General features: G+C 42.1%; 1 protein-coding gene across 1 annotated transcript in view; it reads left to right on the top strand.

Moving 5' to 3' along the window:
* Positions 1 to 24,184, top strand: part of TTLL11 (tubulin tyrosine ligase like 11) — a gene marked incomplete at its 5' end in the record, with an annotated part of 107,150 nt that overhangs the window by 76,238 nt on the left and 6,728 nt on the right. The window contains 2 exons of the mRNA XM_019510316.1: positions 8,650 to 8,907; positions 13,355 to 13,461. Of these exons, the coding sequence (XP_019365861.1) occupies positions 8,650 to 8,907; positions 13,355 to 13,461 (365 nt within the window). The remainder of the gene's footprint in view (positions 1 to 8,649; positions 8,908 to 13,354; positions 13,462 to 24,184) is intronic.

Here is a 24,184-nt window from a genome sequence, read left to right as displayed (position 1 = left end):
ATTATGCGGCATTTGTTGGAGAACATCAATATGTGTCTCAGCTTTTGCTGTACAAAGGATCTCGAGCAAAAAAAATACCATAGCTGCCCTGACGTGTTTTTAAATGGTATTGGGGGTATTTTCATGTTTGTATACGTGAGTGTCTTCTGAGGTTGTATATTCTTTGCAACTAGCGCTGATATGGTTTATATTTCCCTTAGGTCATGATTTTATTGAAGCTTCTGGGCGTTATCCTAATATATAAAGGCCTGATGACTCTATGTTAAGCTCTTGAAACATGTCCTATGGTGCTATTTGGTATTTGTTTTCACAGCAATGCAGGTTGGATTACACCAGCTTGTACACGGATGAACTTGGCCCAGCCAAGCAGGAAGTTTATAATGAGGCTCAGGTTGGACCATTCTGCAATTAGTTTTGTTTTTTTTTAATTTCTGTCTGTTAGATTATGGGTTTTGCAGGACAAGGTGTTTTAAGGGCAGATTCAAAGGGCTTGTCCACATGTAAGGAGAAAAACTGTTTAAAGAGAGCTGTGTTGGTGGGGTGCAGGAATCTTGAAACATGTCATGGTCCTTAATACAAAAATACCTACCCATATCACTTGTATAATTATAATGAGTAGCATTAATGAGATGATATCTCTTTTATAATGAGGAGTTTTGTAAGTTTGCAGTGTTTTGCATTTTAATTCTATCCCTGACTTTGCATGTAAAATTACCCCAGATACACAGGTGATGTTTTTGAGGGTCCATTATAAAAGCAGACATAGGCCTCAGTCTGATCTGGGGCAGGCTTCTAGCAGAGCTCTTGTTTGTCTTGCACGTTTGTGGGGGGAGATTTGCCACCGGGTGGTGCAGAGTTCTTAGATTTCTTTTGCTCACTTGCATGGTCAGTCTTCTGTTGCCTGTGCCTGTATGTGTACTCCCCTGCTTTTCTCCTAATGTCTAGGGCAGAAGCTGGGTGAATTGCATGGCCATATCTCAAAAACTTCAGGGTCTCAAGTGGCTGTCACTCCATGTGTGCTGTGTATGGGCAGGTGGGCTACAAGGTGACTCAGATGTATGATGTGTTGGTTGGAAAGGCAGAAACAACCCCCATTTTGGGGGGCAGTGAGATTGCATTTCCAAATTCTTGGTTAAAGTTTCTTGTAGCTTTTTAGGAAACCACACTGGGATGAAATGTGTGGTGCCTTATTTCTCTGCCTAAGCAAGAGTTTTTTGGTTTGTTTGTTTTTTTTTCTTCATTTTAACTTAATTTGTTCCTTTTTAAGAACCCTTTTTACTTCCTCGATTTGCCTTACACAAAGGTTTTGTCTTTTGGAGCTGGAACCTCGATCGCATAAGTTAGCCTTCAGGGTCTTGTCCCAGAAGTTTAGGGTGTTCTTCCACATCAGGCTGTCAAGCACCAACAAAAGGACCGTTCTAGATTGACTAGCTTTGAGGCCTGTTTTGAGCAAGGTCACATGGCATGATGGTAAAAATGCTGCCCTGGCTAAACAAGTGGTGAGAGTATGTCCCAAAATGCACATTGTACTTACATCTAGGAAGGAATGGGTTTGCTGTGATGGAGAAAAATGGTTGAGAAGTGAAACAATAAATAAATGGGGAAAACAGTCTATTGTACATGTGGCAGCTCGGTTACCTTGCTTTTAGGTATGGTCTGAGCAGCTAGCTAGCTAGCCTTTAGCATTTATGTAGTGATTTACATTTGCAAACAGTTAGTCCAATAATTAATTAATCCTCACAACACCCCTTTGAGGGATATAATTAAGTATTATCATTCCTTACCTACCTTTTTCTTTCCAGAACAGGAGTGTTGGACCAAGAGGTTAAACAATTTGCTGAATGCCACACAGTAGGTCATTAGCAGAGGCCAATTAGAATTTGAGAGGTGCTGGTTCCCAGCTCTCTTCTATGAGTCCATTAGTTCATGGTACTCGGTAATTGCCCTTAGTGATTTTAAATGCATGCAGACATATAAGCAAATTAAAACAAACATATTGTGTTTGTGAGATTTATTCAAGTAACAACACAACTGTAACTTGGCGAAATTGCATGGAACTTCTTCCCGTGTGCCTTGGCATGTAGGGTCTGTCTAGTAAATTAACTATAAACCCCTCTAGTTTCCAGGGTTCCCTACACATGCAGGGGCGGAGTGGGGGGGAGCACCATTGATAGCTACTGGCTGAGAGCCACATGTTATGGTGAAGCAATGCTGCAAGATAAAATATGGTTAACCGCATGCGGCAGCATTTTTAAAGTTTGTAACAATCACTGGTAAATCACTGGCTGCCATTTAAAATAACAAAGCCAAGTTATTTTAGGTACCTGATTTATTTTTAAGGAAATAAACTGGTTCCCTCTTGTAAATGGATGAACATTACTGTATACAAACTTACTATATAGATTAAACAAAACATGATACATATTCAACTGTTAAGGAATTTAAAAATTATCCAAACTGTTTGCCCAAACTGGAAAAGAATATAGCAGGTCAGTCTTTAATAACTCAATCTGATATCTTGTACTTAAGGATATCGTATTCTGTCGTAACCAAATGATTTGGAAAGCTAGGGCGGGGATTCTCGACCAGGCTGTCACAAGATCCTTTGAAGATTGCTGCGCATTATTAGCACAGTTAGGCATGCAAATGCCTATTCATGATTCACAAATAAATGCAGAGATTTCAGACAGGAATCCAGAGGGTCAAACCATATCTGTCTTTCTGAGGTCTTTGCAACAGAAGAATTGTTTTATTATTTTTCTGTAAGCAAAAACCAAGTGAAAGTTGAGGCCTGGCATTTACCAAAGGGTGTCTTGAGTCTACAGAGGTGGAGCTAAGGTGTGTAGAGAGATCATTCAGTAATGTTTCTGCAGTCGGAAAATGATCAAATTTAATTTGTAAATCATACTTGATCCTGCCTATAAGTAAGGAAAACTGAAGTAGAGAACATGCTAAGTAAGGGACAAGCCAAATTGTTCATCCTACAAACGTTAATTCACGTAGAGCTCACACATGGCTTAGAAGATTTTCATATCAACTTCACTGATACAGTAGAGGTTTAATTTCTTGTGGAGATTTCTAATGTAATTATTCTGTATTCCCTATCCAATTAAGCACTTTCCCCTAATAATTAGCTAGATACATCTTCTGAGCTGTTAGAATAAATATAAACAAGTCGAAAGGAATGCAGAAATAAGCCAGAAGGGTTGTGGGACTCGATAGCTCATGGAATTTTTATCAGGATACAAAGCCTTTTATCCTCTAGGTCTCGGGTTCAGATTCCCTCTAGATGGGTATTGAGCAAAAAGTGTTACTTTTCTGATTGATCCTGGTGCTCTGCGTGAATTTGTCGATCTCAAGTTAGTCATTAGTGAGCACTGGTTCACCTTACAGATATCATCACAAATAGGTCCTGTTTGAGTGGCCAGCTAACGCTAAGCAAATAGGAGCAATAATATAACACCTTGCAACCTGAAGGCCTCTGCAAACATCACACAGAAATAATTAACATAAAAATGCATTAAAAGATCATGATTTAATAAATGTACCAGAGTTTGCACAAAACATTGGGCCCAAGCTACTCCCCTCCCTAAGAACAGAAAGGCCCACAAGTCTAGAAACAAAACACAGCTTTTCTTCCAAAATAGTTTTGGAAATAGTTTTCTTCCAAAATCTCTCTTTCCAAAATATGTCAGCAAGGAATCCTGTGCTGCTGTCACTAATGGTACCTGTGGAAAACGGTCGAGTGTAAAGGTGCTTGCCCATAGAAAGAAATTTCTAAATAAGCATTTGGAATTGGAAAGCTAAGCAAATGTCAGATGTCAGCGTTGCAAAAAGACCTCTCCTCTGTGATTAAAACATGTAAAGAAAGCAGAGAGCTTGGCAGCAGGATACTTTTGGCTCATGTGTTGGCTCGCTCTCCCGTAGGGCCATAAGATCATGGGTCCAAGTTCCACTGAATGATTTCAATGCATGTTTATGCATAAAACTGGCACACTGGACTACAGGAGCTAGCAGTGTAAGAAGTCTTGTCCTTTGCATGCAGTGCTAAAGTGAGTCCCTTTTGTACATCTTGCTGGATTATCCAGGTAATGCAAAAGTCTTTCGAAGAAGATACGGGAAGCCCTCTCATTAGAGATGCTTTGAATTAGACGGAATAGCGCACCTGAGCTTGCAGTGCGGGACTGTACCTCACTGGCTGTGGGTGGGCTCAGTGGCCGACTGGAAGTTGAAGAAAAAACAAAGATCCAGGGTTGGAGCAAGCCTTTGTATCCTGGCCAGTCTCCCTTGACCTAAGATCCCCACCCCATCACAGTAAAGTCTTATGTTGATTTAGTCAAATATGTTACGATATGACTCTGTAGCAGGATATCCTTGCCAGTGTAACAACAAAGATCCTTAGCCTTATAACGGGTGCCCCTCCTTATAACGGGTGCCCCTCCACCTCCACCCTGACAAAGGAAATCTCCTGGAAAGCGGGTGGGTGAAGAGTGATGCAGGTACAGTGATGGTTTTTGTATCAGTAACCGAGCAACAGGCAGCGCTCATTTACTTGGGGATGATATCGTATTGTTGTTGTGCTGGAAACGAGGGAGCTGGGCACAAATTGACTTCCCTCGGCTCAATATTATTGACCTTGCACTCCCTGTGGCCCCGGTCTGAGTTGTGATTTGATTTCTCCCCGCCTCTTAAAAGAAGTGGGTATGTGGTTTGTGATCTGGAATCGCAGTCGCTTAGCTGTGACATGGCTCTGTGCTGCTCACACCTGTGTTTTGAACTAATGCCTTTTAATTTTCTGAAGGCAATTCTGCGTTATGTTCTCTCTAAACTAATAACCTGCTGCGACGGACTGAAGGAAATGAGGCCACAACGAGAGATTCCCCCACACATGTGCACAACATGAGTGGCAGATGGCACTGATATGGTGACAGTGGTGGGGCTGCTAATGCAGGATGAAATGAAGTCCTTTCTGCAACCATTCAGGTAGTGACAACAATATGATTTTGAGGCAGTCGAGAGATCACGCCTGTGTTCTTCTTCCCAGGTCTCAATCATCTCCTCCCTAAATAATAATAATTGTGGATGCACAGGGTAATAGAGTTGTGTTCCTTGCAGCTTGTGAACCCTGGTAGCCAAGGTGCATGTTGACAGTGGAGGGTTATCCGTATACAGCTCCTTTCACCCTAAAACACTTCTGTGTTTGGTCAGACTATGCAAAGGGATTGGTTCACCCACCTCCAGAGTGAAAAGGTAGCAAGTGTTTAACAGGTCACAGAAGTCTGCAAACCAGTTTAAAGGGAAGAAGAATATAGTATCTATTCAAAATGGCAGGAGCAATTTAGGGAGGCAGGATCTGTCTGAGCAAAATGGGACCTATCCAGGATATCCAGGCTAATGTGACCATTCTGTATATAGAAAAGTCTGGCCATCTTTGCCTTTGCCATTTTAAAGTATGAGCTGAGGCTACATTGCTTGATAGTGAAATTTGGAGAAATGATAGAGCTGAATAAAAGCCCTCCTTCAAGAAATATTTTGTTTTTCTAGTAGGAAAAAAAAGACATGAATAATAATTTTGATTTCAGTGCACAGAGTGGGTTTGGGATTGGCTAGTGTATGGTCACAAAGCTGTTTGCAAGCAGTTGTGGGATTTGTCTTCTGTAATAGCAAAAAACAAAGCTGTTAGAGTTGCAGATCTGCAGGAAGTTGTGTGTGCGTTGAGTTTGAAAGGCACGTGGCTGTGAGAGCACTGAAACCGCACACAACTGTTTATAAGTCTGCTCTGTTGCTGGGCAGCAATGCAAATCTGTGCCTTGGCAAAAGTCCTTGATTTGACCTAAACCCCTAAATTAACACAATTTCTAAATAACTCTGTTTGTGATTACTTGTGTATCTGGTAAGTCTGATAATGAGGGATAATCTTCTGGCACTCGCATTGCAGATATAATTCCTCTATCTTGTTCACATTCTCCACGTCACCTCTGAGTCTATTCGGTATTCCTGCTCTGTCGGGAAATGCATTTTCCCATTCATATCTAATAGCTTGAATCACTTGTTGAGTGCAGTTCATGGGGATTGAGAGGGCATTTATATTTGCAAGCTGTGCGCTAAGGAAGGGGAGGAGAAATAGAGGTAGCAGCTGGTGTCATGACTGAGGACTGGTTAAGAATTGGGTACAAGGTGGCAGACGGGGCTTGCGGCTCTCAGAGCATGTATGGGGCACAGCTGCCAAGGGTTAGCTATCTTCTCTGCTTTTCCCAGCTGACATGCCTCTTTCCAGCTACACCAGAAATCCATGTGTCTGCCCCACAGATCATTAGAAATCTTGATCCTTCTATTTTGGAGGGGAGACATTTTCTTTTAAATGGAAGCAAGTGGCTGCTTACTTCAGTTTACTTTATTCGATGCAAGGACTTGCCTAAAATTCCCAAATTCAGCCCCAGAAAAATCTTTTAACAAGCCGTGAGTGGCTGTCTGGAAAACCTCCCTGATTTCCAGAATATACTGAGCATTTTACTCATTGGCATGTTAAATTTTAGAGCCTGACTCTGCTTGTGGAAGGGGGCTGGCGAATGGCTCCAGCTGTGATTAGTTGGTGCCCAGGTGGAAGGGATTAACACCCCCAGGCAACCAGATGGGCTGCAGAGCCAGGAGAGCCCTGGAAAGGGAAGCAGGGACCGGAAGAGGGTTAGCTGCTCAATATTTCAGGAGCCTCCTGCCATGCTTTGTCTTTGGCTGCCTGGTCTGTTGCTGCTTGGAATTTATTTGCCCCTTTTTGCCATCTGGAAGGTAAGAGGAATGTGAACTAGAGGATTGTATGTTCCCTGTTATCCCAGCTGTCTTCAAGGCACTTGGGTGTCTTTCTTCCCACTTGCAGAATGTGATATAGCAATGCTTCCCATTCTTCTGCGCAGCAGTCTTCCTCATGCAAGCTCTGGTCCCACCCTGCTTTCTGCCTTTTGCTCAAAAAAAAAACCAAAAAAAAACCATAACAGGACCTGTCCAGTGCTGGCTGCCCTTGTTCTGGCTAGTCCTCTTTGCTGCATAGCCCTAGTGCCATGGGTCCTGGTCTCCTTGGCACTGAATTTTGGATCCCTATCCAGCTTGGTTTTGGCCCTAAGCATGCCAGTGGGTAAGTCACTCACCTCACTCTGGCTCCTCTTCTGAGCTCGGGGGACTTACTGTAATCATTGCTCCCAGCACCACCTGTGCCCCTGTTCTTGCAACTTGCTGCTGTGACACTGAGCTTTGCTATTTGAAGGCACCTGTTGTTTTTGAACTGCTGATTCACCTTGGGGATTATCAGTGGAGGTAACTCTTCCAACCTGCCTGAAAAGCTTCGTACTTGTGAGTGGCTGTACCCCTTCAGGGTTGATTTCCGGAGGGAGCATGCCCCGGGATGATGCAGTAGCAAGCCCCGGTAGTTCTGTTCAAATGTCCTGCACAAAACTGGATTTAAAATGTTTGACTTGATTTTTTTGTAATTTCTTGGAATTTGCCATCTCTCTTGTTTTTAACCGTCCTTTTTGTTTTAAGTTAACTAAGTGTTGCAGGACTTCTTTCCACATCCTGCTTTTATTTAAACATTACCAAAAGCGTTGCTAAGAAGGGCAGGGAGGCCTGGGAGGAAACACGTCCAGGTGAAAAAAAAGACATGAAATGCACTAGTGTCCTAGTGTGATGGACCTAATAAAGCAGGTTGGTTTCCAGGCTTTTGTATTTTTCTGGCAGGTACATTTTGACTAGTCCTGCTGATTGTTTGAATAGATCTTGACCAACATTTTGGAAAGTGACTATGATTTGGGATGTCTCTGCTTTCGGACGTTTGATGTGAGGGGTCTTACAAGAACCTGACTTTTGGAAGGTGCCTGCAGATCCACCTGAAAATCAAGTTCATTTTCAGATGTCTGTTGAGCACCCAGTAATCACTGCTCAGTTTTGAATATCTTGGCTCTTGCAGTTTGGCATTTGGATTGGTAACTACATCTCTGATCGTCTCTGAGAAATTGCTGTGGGATGGGATCTTTTCCACCTGATTCACTAGGTTGAATAAGGCAGGAAGTACCTAGGAATTATTGCCTTCCAAGATCTACTTGGTGAACTGATGACTTCTGCATAGCAAATGATAAAGACCCATATGATCCAAAAAAATCATCACTGGTGCTATCTTTGATTAGTTTATACTGGACGGGATGAGTGTGGACTGCAAATGACCAGTTCACTGTAGAGGTGGGCTCTCCTAGTCACTGAGAGAACTTGCTTGGCCTTTTACATTCTCAGGGCCATTGGACTGAAATTAAAAAAAAAAAAAAAAAGGTACAATTATTTTGTGCTACAGATCTCAACCTTCTGAACCTGCATCAGAAGTATGAGTATCAGAAGTATGAGTATAAAGATTTCTTAAGCCAGTTGTCTATAAAAGTTTCAAGAACAGGAAAGTGACAAGTGAACAGTTCAGTCCCCCCCCCCCATTTTCATATAAAATTGCTTGCATGGCTTCTTCCTGCTTAGAACAGCTTTTTTCTTCCAAGTTACTGTATAAATCTCTGAAAATAGGATTTTATGATAAAAATTGCTGACAAACCATAGTGAATTGATACAATGTTTTACAGTAATACCCTTATCACCAGGTACAATTACTTTGTGCTACAGATCTCAACCTTCTGAACCTGCATCAGAAAAGAAAGAACAGCTATCGGAAGGAGGATCAACAGACAAATTGGAGCATGATAGCAGCAAAAGTCCAGAAGCCAGCTTACCTTCCCCTTGTCTTAAGCAAGTGTTTCCGAAGTATGCCAAGCAGTTCAATTACCTGCGACTGGTAGAAAGGGTAGCTGCCTTGTTCATCCGCTTCCTGGGAGTGAAGGGGACGACGAGGTTGGGGCCAACAGGCTTCCGAACATTTGTAAGGTGAGTGACTTGAGATTGCTAATGGTGCAAGACATTTTAAGGGTTGGCAGTGACCCATTGACCCAATAAGACTGTGTGTTATTGCTTTGGGCAATTAATTCTCTGGGACAATCAGGACTCATGGTAGAGGTGATATCTTTTATTAGACCAGCTAGGTTTTTGTTTTTTTTTTGCAAAAAAAAAATTTAATTAAAAAAAACAATTTTTTTTTTTTTTTTTTTTTTTTTTTTGCAAACAAACAAATAAAAAAAAATAAAATATATCACCTCTACCATGAGCCCTGATTTCTATACAGTGGCTACCTGGATAACTTGCACCATTAGCACATTTTAATTAAAAATGAGGAGGAACCCGTTGTGATCTGCAGACCATTTGCTCTGGCTTGGAAACTACTAGCATAACATGTCTATGGGATTTTAAGACCCCAAGGCCCCAGGAGATTATGCTACTTTTGTGATATGGCAGCTCTCTGATAGATATGGAGCCAGTACTGAAACACTTTGTTCCTGTAAGGTCAGTAGATTTGTCCAAAGAGAGAATTTCCTTCCTAAGTCTCCTTGAACTCGTGAATGCTCTTGTGATGGGTAATTACTGAGATAAGTATGTGTACAGCCTTCTCCTGTAATTAGTCTGCTGCCCTCCAAGTCCTCCTAGATGCCTCGTTGTCCAGTATTAAAGTACACAATTGCATGCGGGAGGGAGCTGGCTGCCGTGAGTGCAGGATGGTACAGCATCCCTCGCTGAATTGGAAAGGAGAAAGCTCCAATTTTTCACACAGTTTGCCTCAGTACTTCTCAAAGAAGGGAAAGGAAATGACAAATGGGCAACATTGCCTTTGGCAGCTGTAGAAATCGTCGTGGCTCCACAGAATGAAAACTGTCTCTCAAAAAATAAGTAGCTTGAGAAGTTCTCAGAAAAGGAGGAGGAAGCACCTCAAAATGCCCTTTGAAGCAATGGATGAAGAAGCAGGAAAAATACCTAAGAAACGGATAGACTTGTCACTGAGCAGTATGTTTTTCAAAACTTGCCAGTCTGTATCCACAGCTCTTCAAAATGAAAAGACTGTGTCTTCCTGTGCTTATCTTCCCTTGCCAATTGATTGGGCTGTTTTTTAAAGCTATTTGGTTGGTGAGTTTAGTGTTTTGCAGTTAATCTTCCTTACAAGACTCTCTCTGTAGGCAATTTTGCTTTAAATTTCTGCCTTATTATAAACTGATAGTTTGATCCTAGGCCTTTCTCTGAAAATACAGCATATGTAACTGGCATGAGCAATGGAGGGATTAACATAGAGCTACTAATGTGAAATACCCTTGCAAAACTGAACTGTCCTCTTCTGTGCACCTCCCAGAAAAAGAGAAAATAAAGATAGCGTGCCCTGTCTTAGCTCACTGTCATGGTGTTCATCTCTTGAAATGTGCTGCAAGAGCTGGCCATTGGAGTGAATTGTGCTGATATCTAGCCAGCCTTGTGGTGTTTTCCTACCTGTGAAATAAGGACTATCTAAGTGTGTTTACTTCATTTCCTTAACTATATAAGCCCGATACTCTAAACCAGTATCTCAATAGGTACATAAGGGCAATACGTAGTATCAATATCTAGGAAGCACCATTTTCTTAAGTTGGCTCGAGGTGCGCTAACTGTGACCCAGGCCCTTGTGGAAATTATGATGCCACCCATACTGCGCCGTACACACGGCACATGGTTATTTTTAGCTGCTACTTTGCCATAGCAGTGTGCTATAATGTGGGAGTGTGGTGCTACGGCAAAGTAGCTGCTGGTCATGTGTAGATGCACAGGATTGTTACGTTGCTGTAGCGCGACATGTAGACGTGCCCATTGGATTATCTGTTTAGATGGGAAACATGCAGTAAGTGCAGAAGGACAAAAAAGAACAAAGCATCTTTTGGTGGTGTATGAACTGGCTGCCCAAAATGGTTAAACAGAAGTCCAGGGAGTTTATCCAGAGCTGACACTTCAGTGTATTTTTTCCTGAGAGCGCCCACCCAGTTTTAACTTAACTTAACTTCCCCCCACTACAGCTTTTCTAGCTTGTTGATGTACTGTTTGAGTAACTGAGACTCCTTTTTTGTGTTAAACGAGCAGGTGTTGGTAGCAGAGGTATGCCTTAACTTAGGGGAATGTCTAACCCTTCTGTTGAGGTTTGCCCATCCTCTCGTGCCTTTGGCACGTCTGTGCCTGGAACACGCATACAAAGCCTGTGGCTTTGGAGAGTTCTGTACCAAGATAAAAAAAAGTTGTGCATCTTCTTGCATGGCTTTCAAAACATTGTGCGAAAGTCAGTCTGGTTCTGCTCTTTGTTTATGTAGCCTGCAGTCCTGAACTGTTTCGGGTTGTTGCTCAGTTCAAGTGAAACTGTGGGTTTTATCTGCTGGCTATATAGGCATCCTAGAAAAGTTATTATTCCTTCCCATATTTGTATGTAGAAAAGCAAGTTCTGGGACACCATAGCATGCATTATTCAGATATCACAAATGAGGAAAGTAATAGCATTGGAGAGGAAGATGATTTCCTTTTGCAGTTCTTGTTATTTAGGTACGTGTCTAGCTTTAAGGAAGGCAACAGATGGGCATCAACTGACCCACAGCGTACAACTGTATTCAGAAAGTACGCTTAGGCCTTTATTCCACAGCAGATCTATGATGTGGAACAACTGTTCAGTGCTTTCTATGGTCTAGATTAACTTGTTTTATCTCTAGTAAACCATAGGATTGGGAGTGAGGTTGTGTTGCAAAATTAGGGAAAATAGACTATTGAGGTCCGGCGACTTAGATCTGCTCTTAGATGTGGCTGCATGCCCTGCTGCTGTCGGCCAGGAGAGAGGCTTTCTGAATGCCGGTCACTGATGCATTGTGTGCTAATGATTTTCACTGGGGAAACTGCAGCGTGCAGGGGCACGGAATTCAATTTATTTTTTCATATACTTTTTTTATTTTTCATTTTCATTGGTTTTTTTTTATGGATATGCATGTTCCATCATGATAGCAGTATCCTATCTTCTGTCTGTCACCAACTATGACAAAAGGAATAAAGAGTGGGAGCAGATGCTCTCCTGAAGTACAGAGATCCTGTTTCCATGCAGGCACCTTCAGCATTCAAGAATGAATGAATGAATGAAGAGAAACAAATAGAATTATACAAATTACAGAGGGAAAATATGTTGGGGCATCTGCTCCATCCACAGGCCAGTGCCTTGTTGTTCCCTGCTATGCTTTTTCTGCTAGGTAGCCAAGTTTTGAAGTGGTACAAGCTTTGCTTTCACCACAGTTGGTGCCTTAGATACCTTGGTGATGAAAATACTGATAATATAATATAAAACTCAGGATGGATAGACAGACTCACTGAAAGAACTCGTTCTTTGCTGTTCCCTGATGTTTCTTCATTTCCTCCTTTTTCAGAAAAACCTGACTTCTTTTTTTTTTAAAAAGATCTACATTGCATATTTGCTCCCCTCCCACAATTTTTTTTTCTTTTCCAAGAATCCTCCAGTAAATGGGCAAGACATTCTGCCCTTGTTACCTGCTTCAGAAGCAAGAAGTCGATCCACAAGGGAGCGATGGCACATCGCTGTCTCCTATACATGAGAGTAGGTGGCTTCAGACCCAGTTCATGCTAGTCGTAGCTGATCAAACTGAATCCTTACGTAATGGTTGCAGCACGTTTAGCAGGCCATTGGATATGCCATAGAGATGTATGCTGGCATTTCCAGTGGATCAGCAAGCTTCAATTGGGGATGGACTCGAACAGCTTTCTCCAGGGATTATTCTTATGTGACAATTGGTCAAGCCATATTTTAACTGAAAGTGTTGAATGTTTTAATCCCTTTTTATTTCCTTTTCTTTTCTCTAGCAAAACCCAGCTAATTGAAAATCATGTGCAGTAGTTAGCTAATCCTTAATCTGACCTGGTGCCTCTTGTTCTCAGCATATTGTCATGTAATTGAATGCATTGAATTTGCAACTGATTTAGATGCATGGCAATAGCCAGAGCACTCTTTTTTCCTCAGCTCCTTCCAGAAGTGCTGTTGTCTGGAAGCTGTATGCCAGGCATGGGCAACCTGTGGTACAGGTGTCACAAGTGACCCGGGCAGACTGGGGAGGTGACAAAGGGTGGAGGGTTAATTTGTGGCATGCCTGCCAAAAAGGCTGACCCCCCCCCCCCCCCCCCCACCACCAACTGCTCTACACAAATGCAAAGGTGGGTTGTGTGTGTGACAGGCTTTATAACTGAGAACATGCAGAGCTTTCTCTGTTGTACCCTTATGCATGTATGAAATAAGCACTTGTCTGACTGGTGCCTGGACTTCAATAGCCTTGTCCCAAGCTCTGCATGTCTTCATGCTTGCCCATCTCCCTCCCCTTAGCCTTCTGATCATTTTGGAAGTAATCAGAGTGTTTCTCTTCCTCTTCATTTTGTGTCCATTTCACAGGAACTGTAAGCTGAGTAACAGCAACTTCTCCATGGCCACAGTAGATATTCTCTACATTGATATCACAAGAAGGTGGAACAGCATGGGGATGGACCACAAAGAATCAGGTAATACCATTTTGTATTGAGGATGTAAGTATTCCTTTTGATGTAGGCTTTGCTCGCAAGTGCACACCATGTTTCTAGTAAAATCTGTGAAAAAAACAGAGCACGTGCATCTCAGTGGAGAATTCGGGCTGGTTATATCGTGGCTTTCCTCTGGCTGGAAGATGGAAGTACTAGTCAGACCTGGCTTTCTCTAGCCCTCCAGATTTGTACTAGCCATTCTGCAGGTGTAGTTTTGGGTTGTGAAGGGAGGCTTCCTATCGCTTGCTCCTGGACTGATCTGGTGGCTGAAGAACTTTGTCTTCCATTTATGTGCTGAACCCCTGGCATGCATCAGTAACCTCTTAGTACACATTAGAGTACCTTTGTATCTATATTTACAGAAGCTGATGTTGTGAAACCTCACCCAGGCCCTCAAAATCCATAGTTCCTTTAAAAACATTCCCAGTGAGTTCTCAAGTCTATTGATTATAGTGTAATTAGGTGTTGTCCTGCATTATATAGTAACTTGCACAGTCTGACAAACAAGAGACTCATTCAGGTGCCCCAAGTACACACATTTAGTTGCTTTGTTGGTTAGGTCTTGTTCCCAAATTGGGTTATTTTTAAACAAATCCATTATGTCGTTTTAGCCAACTTTCACATATTGAGTTTGACACACGACTCATCTTTCTCCTTACCTTTGGCTTCATAAGTGAGGGAGGTACACTATGTTCTAGCAGAAACTTGCACTACAACTCAGCTGTTAAATTGACTCCTTTTTTATCAAATCATTTAAGTTTGAAGATTTTTTTTTTAATCGAAAGAGAAACTCATTAAATAATAAAATTCATTGGAGCAGCAAGGTGGGTGTTCTATCAAGGTGCTGCAGACAGCAGCTAACTTATTGCAGCTTTGTTGGCAGGAGAGAGAGGCTTAAATCCAAACCTTTGAGGGTAAGTTTGCATCTTAATTATCATTTTAAGGTCTAAGAGTTCTCCTGCTCTAAACCACAGCTGAAATTTTGCTGATGAATGAGTAAATTAATACTAAAAAAACAGCCCCCCCCTCTAAAGCTGAATATGTATGGTAGCAGAAACATGCATTTTTGATTAAATTATTAAATAGGGAAATTGATCAGTGGTAGCAGTAGGAAGCTATTTTTCAAGTTTATTGCTTCAGACTAGCATTACCATCTGGCCTATTGTTAATTCTGGATTAGCTTTTCATGTTTTGTTTGCATCTTAAATTGCTATGTATAAGCAAAAGCTGTACAAACTGCTTCTGTAATGTTGCTAGCACTGTTTTTTTTGGTTTGTGTGTTTGTTAGTGTTTCTCTGTTTTGCTGACCAGAACATGATGATGCAAGAAATATTTATTTTGCTCCCCGCTGCTTCTCCCAGACCTGCCCTTCCTTGTCTTACCCATGCAAACTGTATGCTCAGGTTCCACTTTTGGTCTTGCTCTCCCTTCTTACGCAGCCAATTTTGTGTGTCGTTGAATGGCATCTCACTCTTTCTGCTCTACTGCTTCTGCGAGCCTCAGCCCCACTGTCTTCACTGTTTCCCTCAGGACAACCCCTGCATGGCACCGGTCTAAGAAAAGCCACGCTCTTCTGCCCCAAATGCCTTTTCTTGATGCCTTCATGTAATCAGCAGTGTTCAGTGGTTGGACTGACAGCTTCTGGGCAAAGCTCCTAATTATTTCTACAATTAAGAAGCTAACCCCCCCACCCTTTACTGAAAGATGGTGGATGCATGAAACTGTTAGAACAGTTGCCCAACTCTTTTAATTCAGTGTAATTATTAAATCTGTCCGTAACCTCAGGTGGATCACTCAGTGGTTCCTAAACCAAGCTTGCATAGAACCATATCTGTGATAGCTAGTGATCTGGAGAGCCCAACTTTGGACAGACAGGGGGTTTTGCTGTTGTGGAAAGTCATGAGCTAGTTAAACACCCCAAAATCATAAGCTGCACTTGGTAATTGTGGTCAGTTTGGTACCTTTCTCCCACAAAATGCATTGAGACTTATTTTCATGTTGTGGGGATTTTGTTTCCCACTCTGCTGAAGTATTAGCATCAGTAGAAATATTTGGTATGATCTATTTATACTGCAAGACTGGAGCTTGATTGTGCAAAGTGCTACACGCAGTAACAGTCTCTGCTTCACAGAGCTTATAATCTAACAATACCATTCATTTCAGCTTTGCACAGGCAGAAAAATGAGCCCTAAAAGTGTCCCACATTTAAAATGCTACCTTTATTCACACCACTTCCAACTTTATATACTGTTCAACTCTAGGTACCAGTATGTGACACAAATCTGTAATGGGATCACTTCTCTTTATGCATGCACAGAATTTCCAATAAAGTTAATGAAAGTTATGTGCATACATCTAGGGAAGAATAAACCCCTAATGCCTGATACTTGTATGAATGAAGATAAACCTGTGCTGAGAGGCACTGGAGCTAAACAGACTCCCATCTAGGACTTGTAAAGCAGGAAAGAATTTTAAAGACAAATTAAAATCTCCATTTTTAGAAAATGATTACATTTATTTTAAAAGTAACTTCTTTTTCTCTGTTGGATTTTTTTAATACGTACTCTGGACCCCGATGAAACTTAACATGTAGCTTTAAATACGCTCGCTGTTGTTCTTGTTGCAATTTAATTGTCACTTTTATTAAAAATGTTAAAAGCTGGGGTTTTAATATCCACATGTAAATTTTGTATTAGGAAGGAGAAATGTGAATTGGTAGCTTGCAAACCAGAGGGGCTTGGAACCCCTACCTGCACACGGGCAAATAAAGAAAACAAATGCCAAGCTGCAAGTCATGCAGAGGCAGTTATTAGATGCGCACTCTCCTCATCAGTCATGTTCTCTTCTGGTGGCTTTCTGCTTCTTACCAGCATCTGCAGGAAGCACAGAGTGGGAGGCCTGCCCTTCACACTTTCGTGCAGACAGCGTGCGCCCTTGGCAGCCCTGAGTGCCAGCTGGGTTAAAGGGGGAAGGTGCCTATGGGGTCACTACATACATACACTAATCCTTCAATGGGTGTAAATGGCAAAGCAAAGAAGACATCAGCCGCTCCAGTGAGTGGGGGAGAATTGCTGTGTGTCTAGATCAGGGGGTGACGGTGAAAAAGGAAGGGTAGAAACTTTGTTTTCCTGTATTGCCGTTGTACCTCCCACCCTTCTGTCCTAGTACTACCTTTCCCCTTTCACTGCTCTCTCCTTAAGTTCCACTATTTCACATGTGGCATGCACACAACAATACGAAATGGAGAAACAAGCTGTAAACTCCTTTCTCTGGCTCTCCTGCTGCATCTTGCACTGCTGTTGCTGTCCCACTACAGATGGAAACAATCTCAACGTTTGTGCTTTGTAAAACGCTGACCTCGGTGTCAGCGCGTAAGAAATAACAACAGCAGTAATAACCGGAGGTGGTGAGCCTGTTTTAATTTAGGCTCTCCAGGTAGCTGCATTTTTATTTATTTATTTATTTATTGCTACCACTACCCCCCTGGGGAAAGTTGCACTGGTTTTGAATACCCAGTGACTGCCATTAGTCCAAGTTTATGTAAATTTGTCCTTACAGCTCATTTTACAATCTCTCTACATCCAACTTATGAGTTTAAAGCACTGTGTATGTAAGTCCCTAATATTCCTGAGGAGCTTTCGTGAGACTTGCACCCACTTCCACAAGGGGGTAAATTTAGTCCAATGACTTTCCAGCAGCAATCGGCTCGAGTCAGCTTAAGGGAAGGGTTATTAGGATGGCCACGCTAGACTGAAGACAGGAAAGGACCTGCAATAACCATGTTTACAGGCTCCTGCTTTCCTAATAGGAAAGACCATTGATCTGCGAGGGGCTGGGAAGAGAGCCCGCTGCGAGAGGGCTCAGGCTTGACACAGCAAAGATTTTGGTGTGACACGTTGGTGTGACGTGTGCCTGAGCGTTACTGCACCTTGCCTCCCAGCAAATGGGCTGTTTTTCGGCAGATGAAGAATTGCACCCCGCCTTGTTTTTGTTTGCAAGGGAAACAGTTGTTTGAGTTAAAATCTGGCACTGAAAAGGGTGTCCAAGCAGTGTGAGCTTAGGTACACTTATTTCTGCCTACCTCAGTGACTTGCGTGTATCCTGGATGAGTCCCTTGGCCTATTTCTGCACCAGTCGATTGGCCTATTACAGGCACATGAATACTGCCCTATTGCCCTGGGGTATGGCAAGGCTCGGTTCTTTCCTTGGCCCTTTGCAAGAAATCTGTCAAAATGCAAGGACCAAGGTAGTGGCAGTTGGTGTAAATTCCCCCACCTTTTAAGTGGTGCTGCAGTTTCTGTTCCCGTTTTTTGGGGGTGGATTCTGTGTCCTGCAAGGTTGCACATCACCTTGAGCAACAGGGCCCTGGTGCTGAGTGAGGCTTGGTTGGAAGTGCTCCAGCAATATAAATAATAAATAACTGTGATTGGGTTTTAGGTGCCATGAGAGGCTCCAGTAGAAGGTACAGAATACAAATAAAGGCCGGAGCAAATTCAGCAAAAATTTTGTCTTTTGGGCTCAGGGTATTTTTACATGTTCCCTCTTCAAATGTTCTGAGGGAGAAAAATGTGTATATAATATTCCAAACAATCCTGTATTAGCACACTCGATACATTATGGACTTAATATTTTTGTGGCTTCACACGGAGATGTTGAAGGCAGTTTTATCTCTTTAGAGCGGTCTCCAGTAGACTACGCAGGCATCTGCAGTATAAATCATTGTTCCGCCTGGAAAACAGACTGCTGTATTTAGCTGACTTGTTCCCACTCTAAAGGTTGCTCTGCATTCATTCCCTCTCCCTACCCAACAGTTTTCATAAATTCCTTTCAGAGGAAAACAAGACAACTGAAATCTCAGCGTTTTCCTCTTTCCTGAGTGTGACACTTATCTTTTGCTCCCACTAAAGAGCAGGCATTCTTTTATGTAATTACCTTTTCCCTGGGGTGAGAAAGTAATAATAGATTTGAGTACACCCTGATCACCTATGAGACCCTAAGTTGAGTGCGCGCACACACATCACTGGGATAACATTGGTTTTATTATTTGCTATACTTAAACTTACAGGAGGGTGTTTTTCCTCCAAAATCTCTGCAAACCTAGTTTGTTTTTTTTCTAATTTGTTTTAATTTGCAATTTTATACTCAGTGTTCATCAGATCACTGCTGTACTATTGGATAGTGAAGAGACCACTTTGATGGCCACATTTTCTGTTACTTAACACATTGCATTATGTATTTCCCTGAGGTCACTAAATGGAAAATTATTTGCTTATAAGAAGCTATGGTTACTGAAGATGGACCCTAGTTTTCTCCTGTTAATTATCTTCTACATTTTAGGCCTGCAAAATAAGAAACAAAGCTTCTCGCTCTTGTATCGTTCCAAAGTATTATTACTATAAATGTTGTCCTGGTGCCCGTTCTTGGAGCGATTTGTTGAGGTTCAAGTGGAAAAATTAAATGTACCCCAGTTCTCTTAAATTTATTTTCCTTTGCTGCTGCTGTTAAAATAGCTGGCACACCTTGCATGCACCAGAGCTGTAAAATTCAGCCATCTTGAACAGCCACGTGACATTTTCCAAACATTTCTAGTATAATTCTCTTGCTGGTCCCAAGTCCCTACATGTGCATATGCTAGGAGTTGGAGGTAGTGTCTATAGACTTGCTGCATGGAGTTTAGGATTTGTCAAATAAGGAGCATATTAAGAAAGGAAATGCAGATTTTAATTCGTCACAGAACACTAAATAGATGCGAAATAATGAAGGCTTTGCTACATCGTGGAGATGAATCTTGCTCATTTCTCATGCTGTAGAGTCTTATTTTTGGACCTGATGCTTCGTAGCAGTCGCTTTTTTACTTTTGGGGAAAACAGCTCTGTGACTACTTTAGTTTATCAGTATATTTGTTTCAACATGTTGATGGTGACATAATACAGACTAATGCAAATCGGGACAAATGAAACATTTAGTGATGTAGAATTAATTTTAATCATTGGTCCCCAATTCATTAAGGTGTCTCTGTGCTTAAACACTTGATCTAAGCATAGATTTCTAGTGCTGACCATATACAACACTGGGAGCTGTTGATATTCTGTATTTTTGGGAATTAGCCAGGTTGTCTCAACTTGGACACCAGAACATGAAAGTCCTCCCCTCCCAAATTAGTGACTGCTCTATAAATGGTGGCCAGGTACAAATTCAAATGGCCACTTAGGAGAAAGACAATAGAATGTGACTTATTCTGGGTTTTATGCCTGTCTATATTTTAGCTAACTTCTGGATGATGTAGCCAAAGAAAAGTTTTGTGTTTACAAAATGGGTGGGAGACTGTTAGCAAATAATAAGAATTTTTTAAAACTATTTTAAGAGTATTTAGAGTCTATCTTCTATATTTCAAAATATTGAGATAGGATTACCTGCTAACAGACTCCCGCTCTTTTTATTGGAGTATGGCAAGGGCTCCTTTCTTCTAGTAAATAATGAAGAATGTGGCAAAATGTGTCACTTGCTAAAGAAATCACTTCTGCATAATGCGTTCTCAAAATGTGTTTTATGAGTAGTTGCATATTCTACACATCTGAAATTTCATGAGGCGATTACAATGACTGACTAGCTGGTGCTGGGACATCATCAAATTAACAGAAATACAATTTGTCTCTATATCTGGAGAAGCAGAAATAGGAAGCTTAATGGGAGCCCAAACCGACCTTTCGTTCTGGATAAGCCTCAGTTTGCTAATCACCATCCTTGGTGAGCTGGTTTGTCTGTCATTTGATGAAATGAAGAAAGGGCACTACTGGCCAAGAGTTATTTGTTAGCATGGGATTTAGTGCATAATGATCTGCTTACCTGCTCTGTTCACCTCTTTAGGCCTGAGACGCATTAAATTTTCAAGACAGTGGAGTTCAGAGGTTAGTTGTTTTTGTTTTTTTTCCCCCAGTAATGGCTTAAATATTTAACTTGTAATGTAACTTAAGCTCTACAATTACTATCGTATTCAATATAAAGATGAGGCCATCTGTTCCTGACAGTTGTTCAGTAGCTTTTGTGAAAAGAATCTGATGCATCTTACTGGACAGTTGTTCCCAAAGCAAAAAATACTGTTGCCCTTTGGCATGTCTACACATGCATTAATGCACCTGGGTTATTTTGCATTAAGTTTTTAGTACCTGTAATAGCTAAATGTGCACTAGTAATGCCAGCACACCCCTCCTAAGTGATGTTAATGTGTAGACTAATTTTACTGTGCACTAAGCATGATAGCACAGCTTTTGCCATGATGCGATAATGCGCAGTAGAATTGGTCTAGTGCACATTTAGCATCTCGTGTTGGGTCCCATTGGCACCCTTGTTACCAGCGAGAAAAGGATCGGAAGGGCTGGTTAGGATTAATGCCCTCATATGGATAAAGGCATCCTGTCCAGGTCAGGGGCATGTCACAGTGGGAGGTTGTAGGAATTGGCTTCCCCCTGTTTCGGGGGTCGGTCCTTGCTCTATACAAGAAGCTAGCATATTGGCCAACAGAGCTGTCCAGCTGGTGTCTTCAGCTCTTCAGTCTAGTCCAAAATGTATTTTTCTTTAATGATGATGATAATGTTGGTGGTGATGATGCTATATTTTCCCTGCATGTACACGTTCCTTCTGTAAAGGATGGAGACTGCACAGCTTTATCCTTGGAACTTTTCAGGAGCTGGTAGGACAGACCCTTGGCCGGGAGGTTTTAGTTAGGGACGCTTTGAGCTGGGGGCTGGCCTAGATCACCTTGTGAGGTCTTTTTTTTTTCCAGCTCTGCTTCCCTAGGGTCCGTGATACAGTTGTATTTTATTTCTAAAGTAGCCCTTTATCTCTTTCCTGCTTAAGCACCAAGTGTCTCAGTGATTCACAGTCACGCTAGAAGGTGGCCAGGTATCACACCTGTGCAAGTACTTGTGTATTTCTGAAGATTTAAAAGTGCTTCACAAATGTTAATGAAGCCTTTACCCCTGTGAAACAGGCAAGTATTATTTTATCTAACTTACAGGTAGGTAAGGTATAGTATGCAGTGGCTGTATACATAAAAGATGAGATGTAGATCAGGCATGAGAGCTATACATAAAATATATTGCTCAAAGGACTGATGGAGGCAACATGTCTAGGACTAATATTAGAAGAGGAAAAAATTGAATATATGCTACAAAGGAAATAAGTAATCATACACTTCATTATGTCCACCTTGCTGCACTCTCCTCGGTCCAGCTCTGCTGTGGTCTCGTTTGCAGACAGACCGGGTTTGCAGGTGCTCTGGGTACTGATGGACAGGGTTTGTTTTCTCCACACATGAATCATGTGGAAAATTTGCAGACTTGCTTTTAGAAGCGGTTCATTTTCAATTAGCTGACAGAGCTTCATTAGCAAAAGAAGGTGAGTTGAACAGGCAGGTGACTCTTCAACCCCAGCATTTCCAGATTCAGGAATTACTGGATTTGCTTAAAGCCTCAGTGAACCAGATGGTTTCTGGAAAACAAATAAAAAATGGAGTTTAGTATTTCCATACATAATCACCTCCCTGAGATGTCTGTGGTGATGTGGCCTTGAGCTTGGCCTGCCTCCAGCGGTAAGCCATGCAGCAACTGTTATTCTCGTTGTAAAACAGCAGCATCCAACTTTTTTTCATTAAATGCTCTGCATGAGTGTCACTTATGGGGAGGTAATATATATGCTACCAAATTGGCCCTGTTTCTCATGTTATAGCACACCATGACTGATAAAATAATTTACTGAGCCGGCAGCTGCTGCTCTTAGATAACCCAATAATTTCTTTGCAAGCTGTTTCACCGTAGAGCTTGTAACTGACCCCAATTGCTGCCTCAGTTGAGAGGAAATTATATTTCGGACTGTAATGTTTAAAAAGAAACTTTTTTCTGCAACATCAATAAACTTAAGTGTGTGTGTTTTTGTTTTGTTTTTAAAACCTTAACTGCTTCACCTAGTTAGTGCACACACTTAAAACACAAGCTGGCTATAATGGTTCCTTGTTGCTGATATTCCTCAAAGAGGCAGCAGGGCCTGGGTCCTTAATTAAGGATTAAAGATGGTATTACTGCAGGATTCTAAAACGCTGGAATTAGCACAAAAGTGCAGCCACTGTAACGCGCTGTTAATGAAGTGTGATCAGAGAGCGCTGTAGAAATCTTGTTTCTGCAGCGTGTGGCTGTTGGAGGCTGGCTGCTCATCGGGGCAGCAGAAAGGCTAACCTTTGCAGGGAATCTTTGGCTATATTCTGCTTTCCTTTACTGCATGCTTCAAGAGCTTAGGTTTCATGCCACTTAAACAACCCCACTGTGTTTCAGTTCTGCTCAAGTTAAGCAGAATATTTTTCCTGATGCCAGTGAAATCACACCCTCACCTGGGGGGTATGAAAAAAGGAGTTCAGCTGTGCTTCATATAAGTAAATCCAACCTGCTCTATTCCAGGGGCACGTGGGGTATTTAGCTCCTTCAGATTCAGTACGCTGGAGATTAGAAGTCTTCTGTTGGCTATATCACTTTTACGATGAGAGATGGACTCCTCTTCGGATAAGAGGAGCAGGAGTTTAGGGGCTGTGCTTGGGTAGCAGGGCTGGCAGAAGTCTTAAGTTTGTAGGCAGTGATGCAGGGGAGGGCTCTGGGCCTTGGGTCAGCATCCCACAGCCTTTTGGACGAAGGAAACCTCTTCTGGTTACAAAAGATCTCGGGGCATTTCTCATCAAAGGAGGGACATTTAACCCTGGTGTTCAGCTAAGTGTGTGGGCTTAGCTCGGGAGGGATGAAGAACAGCAGAGGAGCTGGGTAAAGGTCTCTTCTTATTGACTTGTCTTGAGTTTCCTAAGGCACGCCACTCGAGTCAAAGTCCCAGTCTTCAGAGCTATAAGAGTTAGTGCAGCCAATCTCTAATAAATGCAAAACCACTGCAGCAACAGCAGCTTTCACAGGAGCCAAAGAGAGGATCTGCAGAAAAGCCAGAGCACGCTGGCTGCCGAGAAACCTGTTCCAGTGCTTGGCATCCCCGTTCCTTACGTGCCAGAAGCAGAATAGTCTTTGCAAGTTGACAGCGCAGGTTCCAGTCCTTGAACTTGGCCTGTGGAAAAGGACTGTGTGCCAAGCCCAAGCCCCCGCCTCCCATTTGTGGTCTCCCTTAGCTGGGAAAGAAAAGCAGCAGCAGGAGCAAAGTATTATGAAATCGAAAGCTGTGCCCTTGCACTTGCAACAACTCCGGGTGTTCACAAAAAGCACGAAGGGAGTGTTGGCAAAATGCAGATCCCTTTGCTTTTGATGTGCTCGTTCCTATCCAGTAAAGGGCCATAAAGGTGTTTCTGTCTGGCCTGTGTGAAGTTCCAGTTCCTGGTGGATAAGTGTCATTATAGCCAAAGCTGCTGCCATGACTGATGCTAATTAGTTGCCTTTTCAGAGCCTTGGCAAAAAGGCCACAGAGGGGATGCATGGTTTAGGAGAACTCGCCTCTGCTTTAATGAGGGCACTCATTAATGGGGAAGCTGTACAGAGCCACAAACTCAAACAACCCTCTTGTTTGGGGACTGTTGATATAGGTCCAACTCTAAAAGTCTGAGTTTTGAAATGCCACTTTAGTTGCACGTATGACTTGTTTTTCCCTTGGGCAGATTATATTCCCTGAAGCTCAGCATGTTGGTATGTGTCAGATTCAGTTTCAATTTAATATTTGAGGCGACAAG

Source organism: Gavialis gangeticus, unplaced genomic scaffold (genome assembly GCF_001723915.1).
Source record: "Gavialis gangeticus isolate Ggan-Ray unplaced genomic scaffold, GavGan_comp1, whole genome shotgun sequence".
NCBI lineage: Eukaryota > Metazoa > Chordata > Crocodylia > Gavialidae > Gavialis > Gavialis gangeticus.
The sequence above is the reverse complement of the archived record's forward strand: the minus strand, read 5'-3'. Positions and strand labels throughout refer to the sequence as shown.